The sequence below is a fragment of the Drosophila willistoni genome, unplaced genomic scaffold (assembly GCF_018902025.1).
Source record: "Drosophila willistoni isolate 14030-0811.24 unplaced genomic scaffold, UCI_dwil_1.1 Seg492, whole genome shotgun sequence".
NCBI classification, from domain to species: Eukaryota; Metazoa; Arthropoda; class Insecta; order Diptera; family Drosophilidae; genus Drosophila; species Drosophila willistoni.
In genome coordinates, this window is record NW_025814422.1 from 202,029 (window position 1) to 214,502 (window position 12,474).

The 12,474-nt window shown below is 37.6% G+C and overlaps 1 protein-coding gene across 5 annotated transcripts in view; it reads left to right on the forward strand.

Annotated features, from left to right (window-relative positions):
- The window catches only part of LOC6652608 (insulin receptor substrate 1), a 169,464-nt gene that overhangs the window by 66,439 nt on the left and 90,551 nt on the right, over positions 1–12,474 (forward strand). For all 5 annotated transcript variants that reach the window (XM_047012987.1, XM_047012986.1, XM_047012988.1 and 2 more), the window contains exon 4: positions 225–356. In XM_047012987.1, coding sequence (XP_046868943.1) covers positions 225–356 — 132 coding nt within the window. The remainder of the gene's footprint in view (positions 1–224; positions 357–12,474) is intronic.

The following is a 12,474-nucleotide window of genomic DNA, read 5'->3' on the forward strand; positions in this document are numbered from 1 at the left end:
GGGCGGAATGACGGACAGACGGGCATCTCTATATCGACTCAGCTTCTCATGCTGATCAAGAATATATATACTTTATGGGGTCGGAAACGTCACCTTCTGTGCGTTACAAACCTCTGACCAATTTTATAATACCCTCTGCAAGGGTATAAAACAGGCTTGTTAAATTTATGAATACAAAACTGTAAAACCCAAAGGTATACTGAATGCATAACTTTTTATTTCAGATGTGGACACGCCTCTCCTCAGTGTATTTTTTATATGGAGCTGGGTCGACAGAGTGTTTTGGGTTCTGGTGAGTTGTGGATGGAGACAGATGATGCGTCGACTTCCAGAAATATGCATGATATGATTCTAAGGTAATTGTCTCCTTTCTGCTAATATTTATTACGGCTAGTTTTGACACAAAGGGTTTATAATTTTTAAATGTCGGGTACATTCAAACTTTAATAATATAAAATCGATTAATATGACAGAAAAATTGAAAAATTGAAAAAATTTATTTCAATTGAATTAAATTAGTGACTTGTGTAGTCACAAGAAATTTATAATTATACCCTTGCAGATGTTTGTTACGCACAGAAGGAGACGTTTCCGACCCCATAAAATATATTCTTGATCAGCATGAGCTGTTGAGACGATATAACTATATCCGTCGGTGCGTATGTGTTTTACTCAGCCATCTTAATAGCTATCGAGCTGAAACTTTTTTCTGTGCTTTTCATCGCCTGCGTCAGAAATATGATAATCCTTCGGTTTGGTCCACTTTATCGTACAGTGACATACGAAAAGTAGGTGAAACAGTTGGAGTATCGCTATGAAATTTACACACAGACGCAACAGTAGATAGACTATATGTGTTTGCGTGCCGTGGTTTGCTTAGGAAATGAGGGAAGAAAAAAAAATATGCCATACTACTCGAAATTGGAAATTCGAATAGCGGCATTTTGTGTGTTTTTTTTTCATTTGAAACATGTTAAAACAGACAAATAATTTATCTTGCTTAGACAAAACCATGTACTTCATGGCTTGACCAAAATAGTTAAAAGGCTTGCCTCTTCTATCTCCATAACGCACACATTATACGAAAATGTCAGCCAATTTGCATGTATAATTTTTGGGTCGTTTTTCACACTTTTGTGCTTATCCCCACAAATTTGGCGGTTCACAAAAATAGCAGTGTTTCGTTTAGTTGCGAAAAAAAAACAAATAAAAAGTTTACAATGCTGCCAGTAGTAAGTGTAATTTAATAGCTAATTATAATGTACTATTATTTGCGTCAACTAACGCTTAAATTTTTATGTTAGTCGGAGGAACGCATTGCTATGCTTAGACGGAGTGGCTGGAAAACCTTAAAAATCAAGGTAAAACTTAAAAAAAAAATCCAAATTTTAGTTGGATCTTCTGCAAAGATGGTCACTGCTGCCTTAGACTACCAAAAAAACTCGAAAAACATGATTTCGTCAAACATGATCTAAACATATCGGTAAGGGGTGTCACTTGTCGGCGTAGACTCCTAGAACAAGAGCTAATATTGCGAAGTCAAAAGAAAGTCCCACTCTTGACTTCGAAGCATGTAAAAGCACGTTTGTATTTTGACAAAACTCCATATGAATCTTCATATTGCAATGTAGCGTAATATTCTCGGACCAGTGTACCCAAAAAAGTCTTGTTTGGTGATGCATGATCTAAACAGTATGGACGTCACCCAGAATCTACAGAATACCACCCAAACGACACGTTAAAACGGTTAAGCAATGTGGCATGATTTGGGCTTGTTTCTCATAAAAACGACTTGGTTTAATTCATAAGATTCATGGGAATATGAATCGAAATAAATAGCCTCCATTTTGTGTCCACCAGCCGCGATTTTGAGTCTTTTAGCCGCCATCTTTAATATAGAAGCCATACGAGCTGTTGAAACCATTCTTCATCCGCCATTTTGAGTCTTCTACCCGCTATTTTAAGTCTTTTAGCGGCCATCTTTAATATAGAAGCCATACGAGCTGCTGAGTCTTCTACACGCCATTTTGAGTCTTTTAGCCGCTATCTTCAATATAGAAGCCATACTAGCTGCTGGAACCATTTTACAGCTGCCATTTTAAGTCTACCCGTCAGTTTGAGTCTTATAGCTGTCATCCCTTATCCCGATCTACAGCCTCCATTTTGAGTCTTTTAGCCATCTTCGATATAGAAGCCATACTAGCGGCTGTAACCATTCCACAGCTGCCATTTTGAGTCTTTTCTTCCCGCCATTTTAAGTTTTCTAGCCGCTATTTTAAGTCTTTTAGCGGCCATCTTTAATATAGAAGCCATACGAGCTGCTGAGTCTTCTACACGCCATTTTGAGTCTTTTAGCCGCTATCTTCAATATAGAAGCCATACTAGCTGCTGGAACCATTCTACAGCCGCCATTTTGCGTGTTTTAGTCGCTATCTTTAATATAGAAGCCATACTAGCTGTTGTAACCATTCTACATCCGCCATTTTGAGTCTTCTAGACGTCAGTTTGAGTCTTATTGCTGTCAATCTTTATATGACAGCCATACAAGCTGCTGGAGCCATTTCAGTTCGAAAGAATCGATGTAATGTCGCCGGATTGGTAACCCATTAAATATGTATGGGACAACATTCAAAGAAGCGTCAAAAACAAAAAACCGTCTAATAAATCTTAGACCAAACATCCTAATTTGATTTTCATTACGCGAATTCTTGCAGTCGCTTTTGTTTAAATATACATAAATTAAAGCCTACAACAATACTTGCATCGGCGGTGTTGTAGTTTTGCTTATCTCTTATGCTTTTGTGTCCTGACCGTTGTAGCTAACTCTCGCGCTTTTGCGTACAAATTGTTGTTGCATTGCCTTGGGGTTTTTCTGTATCTGTAGGTCCGCCAGCATCTCTTATCGTCCCCGACCGGTCTCATGCATCGTCCAATCCCAATGTACAGCAATTGATATCGTTTAAGAGCCCGGTTGTAAATGCGATTAGTTAGGAATTACCGGTATCACCTGGGAATGATCTCTTAAAAACTATGCCAATTGTAGTGTTCGATGTGTCCGGGCAATTATTTATTCCAATGGACATTGCCGATAGTTCAAAAACTATCGAGGGCCCCGTAAACAAGTTGACTGCTACAGTGGATGACTTGTCCAATGTTGCTGCTGCGGCAGACGCTTCAGGACCGCGGCCTCTCGTTGGCATACCACTAAATAAACATATATTTGTTTCTTGGCTGGACCCTGTTATCACATCTGATGATGTAATAGCCTATATTCGGAAGAAAGTTAACGTTTTGAATATACCGGTGGAAAAATTACATTTTCTTATTCTCCTGACATTTCGTACTTTAAAATTAGTGGTTCTGCCAATATCTTCGACACTATATGTGGAGAAGATTTTTGGCCGAAACATATAATAGTTAAGGAATATACTGTAAAAAAGAAAAATCGGCAACCGATACTAATACTATTCCTGCCACATCAGCATCTGCTGGTGTGTCAAAAAACTAGCTTCATCCCTTAACCTGGGTTACCAGAACGTTAGAGGACTGAAATCTAAACTTCCTAATCTCTATGTAGATAGTCTTTCTTTTGAGCATAACATTCTAGCTTTCACAGAGACGTGGCTAAAACCTGATATTGCTGATGCATCGGTTTTTTCCACAAACTTTTCTATATTCAGACGTGATCGGATTTCAGCATAGGCGGTGGCGTTCTGATAGCTGTTGCTGCTTTATCATCTGAAATGATTCAATTTTCTAGTACCCAGGAGATTGAGTTTGTCGGTGTTAAAGTAAATTTAAAGTAATTTTAAATCTTTTAATGCTTTTATTACTTGTTCCTATATTCCACCATTGTCAGACATGGTGGTATATTTATCATTTAGAGGCGATTCAGTTTGTCTCCTCTTTAGTTTGCAGTCAAGACATGCTAATAGTTGTAACAGATTTTAATTTACCCGCTTTAGCATGCTCACCAACAGATGAATATACCACGTTGCTGCCCTCTTTGTCACATGACTTTATTGATGGCCTTCTAGGCTTATTGTCGGCTTAATTTTGTACGTCTGGTCCGCCATTATATTCCAGCAGCATTTCCTTAGCCATCTGGTAGCCAGCATAAGTCCAATTATTTATTTTCTGCTCAGCTACTCTGGTCACATTGTTCTGCTGGTCCATTGCTGTTACCTTCTCTGTTACACGCTCGCGCGCCGAACTCTCTTCGTCGTTTTCTTCGTCTGCTTTTGAAGTATGTTCGTCGCCACTCTCATTTTCGTCGCGTCTATTGCAATCTCGCTTTTGCATGGCGCCGACGCGTCTATCGCTGTCTCGCTCTTGCATGGCGTCGCCGCTTCTATCGCTGTCTCGCTCTTGCATGGCGTCGCCGCTTGCGACTGGATTATGCAAACTTTCTAGAAGTTTCCTGGCTTCTTTTATTTCGTTGCGTAGTCCCTCCAACATAACTGTACTTTCGGTTATTTCGTCATGTTGCTGCTGTAGGATTTGAGACTCCAATTGCCTCATTTGGTGTTCTTCTTGTGGCGACTTTGTACCAACGCCGCTTGTACCTGGAATAGCATCGGGATCTGGTGTTCGAGCTAATAGAAGACCTCCACGTACATCCTCCGGAATTTCCAGTAGTCTGCCTATTAACTCCGTCTTGGAACCCTTGGTGTCCATTCCCAAAGCCACCAGCCAACTTTTTAGGCTTGCCGTAGAAATTTTGTTTAAATCTTCCGACATTTTATGGATTTTTTGAACCACTTCTGATATTAGGGTTGTATAAATAATATGTATTTGATACTTGTTAATTGTTCGTTGCTTTATTTATTTGTTCTGATCGCTTTGGATTATGCTTACGAACTGACTCTCTGCTCGCAGACAGAGTAGTTAGAGAGTTAGATATTCAACAAATAAAGAGAGCATCTTCGCTTGCAAGGCAGAGCGAGAGACGCTTTATGAAATCAGAGAGTGAGGAATCAATATCAATAGTTATAACGATGCTTAAACAGTGGTTGCAATACCACTGTTTCTTATGCTTTGGACACTGGGCCTACTACAATATTAACCTTGCAGATGGTTAGTTTTCCCATCTCATCCTTTAGTTTAGTTTTCTTTTAAGATTACTTTTTTAGTATCGAACGGCAACTTACGCGGATGACAAAATCTAGGCGATTGTGGTGTTTGATTATTCCATATATCGAAACCATAACTAAAATTGGTCAGATGTTTGTAACGCACAGAAGGAGACGTTTCAGATTCTATAAAGTATATATATTCTTGATTAGCATGAGAAGCTGAGTTGATATAGCCATGATCGTCTGACATTCTGTCCGTCCGTCTGTGCGTCTGTGCATATGCGTTTTACTCAGCCATCTTAAAAGCTATTGGGATGAAACTTGGGATTTGAGCTACTTATAACCCGGGAAAAAGAAAGTATGAAAATTGTCAGGATCAGACCACTATATTGGGACTATATCAAATAGCTCTAGAATAAATATTTTCATAAAATTGGGGTATTCCCAATTCACTAATATGATAGTATTGGAAATAAAACCTCAGATCCCAGATCCCCAATTTAAATCTAATCGGATAAATAAAACACAAGTTACAGTCAATATAAAACGGTTGAACCGTTGCCGGTAGCGCTGCTTGCTGCCATGCAAACACACACAGACGCAACGCTACATGAAATGTAATGTATGTGCATGCGTGCCGTGCTTCGCCTAGGGAATGATGGAAAAAGAAGAAAAAATTGTAGTAAAAACAGAAATAATGTTTTGTTTGTGTATTGATGAATTGTGTTGCATGGAAAGAAATTTCAAAAAGTAAAAATATTATTGCCAAGGACTGCAAGGGTATATCAACTTCGGCATAGCCGAATTTAATATTTTTCGATTTTTTTCTTTAGAAAAAAAAATTTTTTTTTTTTAATAATTGTTAATTGTCTATTAATGCCATTTTCCTTTAGGAAATATTCGAAGTTACGTCCTAAATATTCGCGCCTGTTATCGCTACGAATTTCTTTTAACTTTTGGCCTGTTTGCCTCACCGCGAATCTAACAAAGTCTTTAAAGCAAGCTAACAATTGGTCACCCGTCTTCAGGCAATATACAAAAATAAATTGTGAACCGGCCGATATTGTTTCCATAGGACCGGATGCACTAAGCCCAACAACACATTTGATTTATATTACTTTGGGAAATTTCTTTACAGATATTTTACTTTTCGCGCACGTAATACAGGCTTCATTATTTCCTGTTAGATTATTTTCTTTTATCTTTAGGCCATGGACCATTTCATTTTTCGACATTTTTTGTATACTCGCAAAGTTCAAATGACCAAATCGACTGTGCTATTTCAAAACATCACTATTATGCACACCGAAGTACAGACTTTCTTTCACTTTGGGTTCAATTATAAACAAACCATCGCACTCTTTAGCTCTTAATATCTCAATCTTTTGTTTATCTTTTATTATTGCCCAACCATTTTTAAATGTCACTTCAAAGCCTTTCTCAGTTGCTTTTGACACAGAGATAAAATTTGTCTGCAATTCTTTCACATACAAAACGTTTAATAGGTCAACACTAAATTGTCCTATGTTGATACACACAGTTCCAATACCTTCTGAACGCAACGAGTTCTCTCCGGCGAGTAGAACTTTTTCTCTGTATTCTTTACAATCTGTAAACAAATTTCTGTCACTACACATGTGAACAGTTGCGCCACTCTCCACACACCAAGTCGAATCTTTAAACTTTTGTTTACACTGTACACTGGACAAAATCGCAAAATTTCGTTTTCCTTTGTCTTTTTCTTTGTAATCAGCAATAAAGTGGCCCAAATATCCACACTTAAAACATTTTTTGTTTTTCTTTGCATTATTCTTCACGTATGCCTTCTTCTGCTCTTTTATATTCGTTTTCGACACATACACATGATTTGCACTGTTTTCGCTTTCATCGAAATTCATTCGCTGTCTCTCTCCTTCACCAAGAAGTTTGATTTTTAAATCAGAGAGAGATGGCAATACTTCTCGCGTTTCGATCGCGACGACGAAGTTTTCATACGAACTGTTCAACCCCGACACAACACAATTGTTAATATATCTTCGGGAATGTGCATGTCTATTTCGTTTAACTTTTCAGTTAAGTCTGAGAATTATAATACTATAGCTATCTATTAAATAAATGGGATAGGATAGATGTTTTAAGCATATTAATAGAAAACTCTGAGCCGATTACAGGGATTACAAAGTTGTAATCATAGCAGAGGACCCTAAAAGGTTCATGCATGGCATAGTTAGAAGAATAACGACTAAGGGATAAAGGTATCAAAGGATGTCTACTCCGTCTACATGGTACCGACAGATTTACCTGAGCTAATAACTCAGGCGAGTCGATATCACCAATTAGGAGCTTGTGCATAAAAATAACACCAAGCATAATTCTACTAATAATAATTCTTCTAATCTGGTGCGACTCATATTGAGGACAATCGAAGCAAAAAGAACTTCAGTTGTATAGGGGGCATCAAATTCTTTTGACCATCTTCAAATCATTCATATTATTTAGACGTTCTAAAAGACTATTGCTTAGAAAATAAGTGACCAGTTGAGGAGAGTTACGACAAAAAGTCATTACCTTACATTTGGTAGTGTTAAGATTTAGTAGATTAAACTCGAACCAGGATTGAAAGTTTTTAAGATGAGCTGTAGCCGACTATATGAATCTGTATCTTTATAAGAAAGAAAAAGCTTGACATCGTCAGCACACATAAGCACACGCGAATGAAAAATGACTGATGGAAGATCGTTAATGAATAATGTGAAAAGCAGCGGGCCAAGATGACTACCTTTAGTTTAGTTTTCTTTTAAGATTACTTTTTTAGTATCGAACGGCAACTTACGCGGATGACAAAATCTAGGCGATTGTGGTGTTCGATTATTCCATATATCGAAACCATAACTAAAATTGGTCAGATGTTTGTAACGCACAGAAGGAGACGTTTCAGATTCTATAAAGTATATATATTCTTGATTAGCATGAGAAGCTGAGTTGATATAGCCATGATCGTCTGACATTCTGTCCGTCCGTCTGTGCGTCTGTGCATATGCGTTTTACTCAGCCATCTTAAAAGCTATTGGGATGAAACTTGGGATTTGAGCTACTTATAACCCGGGAAAAAGAAAGTATGAAAATTGTCAGGATCAGACCACTATATTGGGACTATATCAAATAGCTCTAGAATAAATATTTTCATAAAATTGGGGTATTCCCAATTCACTAATATGATAGTATTGGAAATAAAACCTCAGATCCCAGATCCCCAATTTAAATCTAATCGGATAAATAAAACACAAGTTACAGTCAATATAAAACGGTTGAACCGTTGCCGGTAGCGCTGCTTGCTGCCATGCAAACACACACAGACGCAACGCTACATGAAATGTAATGTATGTGCATGCGTGCCGTGCTTCGCCTAGGGAATGATGGAAAAAGAAGAAAAAATTGTAGTAAAAACAGAAATAATGTTTTGTTTGTGTATTGATGAATTGTGTTGCATGGAAAGAAATTTCAAAAAGTAAAAATATTATTGCCAAGGACTGCAAGGGTATATCAACTTCGGCATAGCCGAATTTAATATTTTTCGATTTTTTTCTTTAGAAAAAAAAATTTTTTTTTTTAATAATTGTTAATTGTCTATTAATGCCATTTTCCTTTAGGAAATATTCGAAGTTACGTCCTAAATATTCGCGCCTGTTATCGCTACGAATTTCTTTTAACTTTTGGCCTGTTTGCCTCACCGCGAATCTAACAAAGTCTTTAAAGCAATCTAACAATTGGTCACCCGTCTTCAGGCAATATACAAAAATAAATTGTGAACCGGCCGATATTGTTTCCATAGGACCGGATGCACTAAGCCCAACAACACATTTGATTTATATTACTTTGGGAAATTTCTTTACATATATTTTACTTTTCGCGCACGTAATACAGGCTTCATTATTTCCTGTTAGATTATTTTCTTTTATCTTTAGGCCATGGACCATTTCATTTTTCGACATTTTTTGTATACTCGCAAATTTCAAATGACCAAATCGACTGTGCTATTTCAAAACATCACTATTATGCACACCGAAGTACAGACTTTCTTTCACTTTGGGTTCAATTATAAACAAACCATCGCACTCTTTAGCTCTTAATATCTCAATCTTTTGTTTATCTTTTATTATTGCCCAACCATTTTTAAATGTCACTTCAAAGCCTTTCTCAGTTGCTTTTGACACAGAGATAAAATTTGTCTGCAATTCTTTCACATACAAAACGTTTAATAGGTCAACACTAAATTGTCCTATGTTGATACACACAGTTCCAATACCTTCTGAACGCAACGAGTTCTCTCCGGCGAGTAGAACTTTTTCTCTGTATTCTTTACAATCTGTAAACAAATTTCTGTCACTACACATGTGAACAGTTGCGCCACTCTCCACACACCAAGTCGAATCTTTAAACTTTTGTTTACACTGTACACTGGACAAAATCGCAAAATTTCGTTTTCCTTTGTCTTTTTCTTTGTAATCAGCAATAAAGTGGCCCAAATATCCACACTTAAAACATTTTTTGTTTTTCTTTGCATTATTCTTCACGTATGCCTTCTTCTGCTCTTTTATATTCGTTTTCGACACATACACATGATTTGCACTGTTTTCGCTTTCATCGAAATTCATTCGCTGTCTCTCTCCTTCACCAAGAAGTTTGATTTTTAAATCAGAGAGAGATGGCAATACTTCTCGCGTTTCGATCGCGACGACGAAGTTTTCATACGAACTGTTCAACCCCGACACAACACAATTGTTAATATATCTTCGGGAATGTGCATGTCTATTTCGTTTAACTTTTCCGTTAAGTCTGAGAATTATAATACTATAGCTATCTATTAAATAAATGGGATAGGATAGATGTTTTAAGCATATTAATAGAAAACTCTGAGCCGATTACAGGGATTACAAAGTTGTAATCATAGCAGAGGACCCTAAAAGGTTCATGCATGGCATAGTTAGAAGAATAACGACTAAGGGATAAAGGTATCAAAGGATGTCTACTCCGTCTACATGGTACCGACAGATTTACCTGAGCTAATAACTCAGGCGAGTCGATATCACCAATTAGGAGCTTGTGCATAAAAATAACACCAAGCATAATTCTACTAATAATAATTCTTCTAATCTGGTGCGACTCATATTGAGGACAATCGAAGCAAAAAGAACTTCAGTTGTATAGGGGGCATCAAATTCTTTTGACCATCTTCAAATCATTCATATTATTTAGACGTTCTAAAAGACTATTGCTTAGAAAATAAGTGACCAGTTGAGGAGAGTTACGACAAAAAGTCATTACCTTACATTTGGTAGTGTTAAGATTTAGTAGATTAAACTCGAACCAGGATTGAAAGTTTTTAAGATGAGCTGTAGCCGACTATATGAATCTGTATCTTTATAAGAAAGAAAAAGCTTGACATCGTCAGCACACATAAGCACACGCGAATGAAAAATGACTGATGGAAGATCGTTAATGAATAATGTGAAAAGCAGCGGGCCAAGATGACTACCTTGAAGTACACCAGAAGTCACAGGAATGGAATCGAAAAAAGACGACTTAAAAAGTACCTTCTGTTTTCTATTTGTTGAATATTCTGGAACCCAAGAAAGGAAACGGGGTGAAAACCCAATGTCGCTCAGCTTAGAAAGTAATAGGGTATGATTAACGGAATCAAAGGCTTTGCTGAAGTCAGTGTATATGACATCAGTTTGTTTAGCATTTTTTAACCCCTTGATAATTATTGATGTAAATTCTAAAAGGCTAGTGGCTGTAGATCCAATCATCAAAAATAAGATCTAACGATTTTCCATTAGAATTTAAGACAGGATTGACTTGGGATAAAGATAAGCCTAGAAGGCCATCAATAAAGTCATGTGACTTATTGTTAGAGGGGAGCAACATGGTATATTCATCTGTTGGTGAGCATGCTAAAGCGGGTAAATTAAAATCTGTTACAACTATTAGCATGTCTTGACTGCAAACTAAAGAGGAGACAAACTGAATCGCCTCTAAATGATAAATATACCACCATGTCTGACAATGGTGGAATATAGGAACAAGTAATAAAAGCATTAAAAGATTTAAAATTACTTTAAATTTACTTTAACACCGACAAACTCAATCTCCTGGGTACTAGAAAATTGAATCATTTCAGATGATAAAGCAGCAAAAGCTATCAGAACGCCACCGCCTATGCTGAAATCCGATCACGTCTGAATATAGAAAAGTTTGTGGAAAAAACCGATGCATCAGCAATATCAGGTTTTAGCGACGTCTCTGTAAAAGCTAGAATGTTATGCTCAAAAGAAAGACTATCTACATAGAGATTAGGAAGTTTAGATTTCAGTCCTCTAACGTTCTGGTAACCCAGGTTAAGGGACGAAGCTAGTTTTTTGACACACCAGCAGATGCTGATGTGGCAGGAATAGTATTAGTATCGGTTGCCGATTTTTCTTTTTTACAGTATATTCCTTAACTATTATATGTTTGGGCCAAAAATTTTCTCGACATATAGTGTCGAAGATATTGGCAGAAACACTAATTTTAAAGGACGAAATGTCCCGAGAATAAGAAAATTTAAACTTCTCCACCGCAATATTCGAAACGTTAACTTTCTTCCGAATATAGGCTATTACATCATCAGATGTTACAACAGGGTCTAGCCTAGAAACAAATATATGTTTATTTAGTGGTATGCCAACGAGAGGCCGCGGTCCCGAAGCGTCAGCCGCAGAAGTAACGTTGGACAAGTCACCCACTGCAGCAGTCAACTTGTTTACGGGGCCCTCGATACTTTTAGAACTATCGGCAATTTCCATTGGAATGGGTAATTGCCCAGACACATCGGACACTACAATAGGCATCGTTTTTAAGAGATCATTCCCAGGTGATACCGGTAATTCATTACTAATAGCATTCACAACCGGGCTCTTAAACGATATCAATTGCTGTACATTAGGAGTGGACGGTGCATGAGACCAGTCGGGGACGATAAGAGACGCCGGCGGATCTACAGATACCGAAACACCCCAAGGACTGGTCCTTTTACGTTTCGGAGACTCATTCATAAGCGATAAACTTCTGAACTGAGTCTCCACCGCAGTAAACTCCGCTTGGAGTTTATTAAAACCTGCCCTTAAAGTGTCAAAACTATCTCTAGTCCGCCTCATGAAAGAGCGCATCTCATTTTTGACCTCCCGGCAAGCATCACATCCATATTTTAAGCCACCACCTTTAGCAATAGACTCCTTGATTCTGCCTGTGTAACCTGCACACTTAACGTGAACCGCATTGTCACACAACCAACAAAGAATATAATCATGGGAGTCAACCGCATTAGTGGCAACTAAGCAATTATTTTTTGAGCAGACAA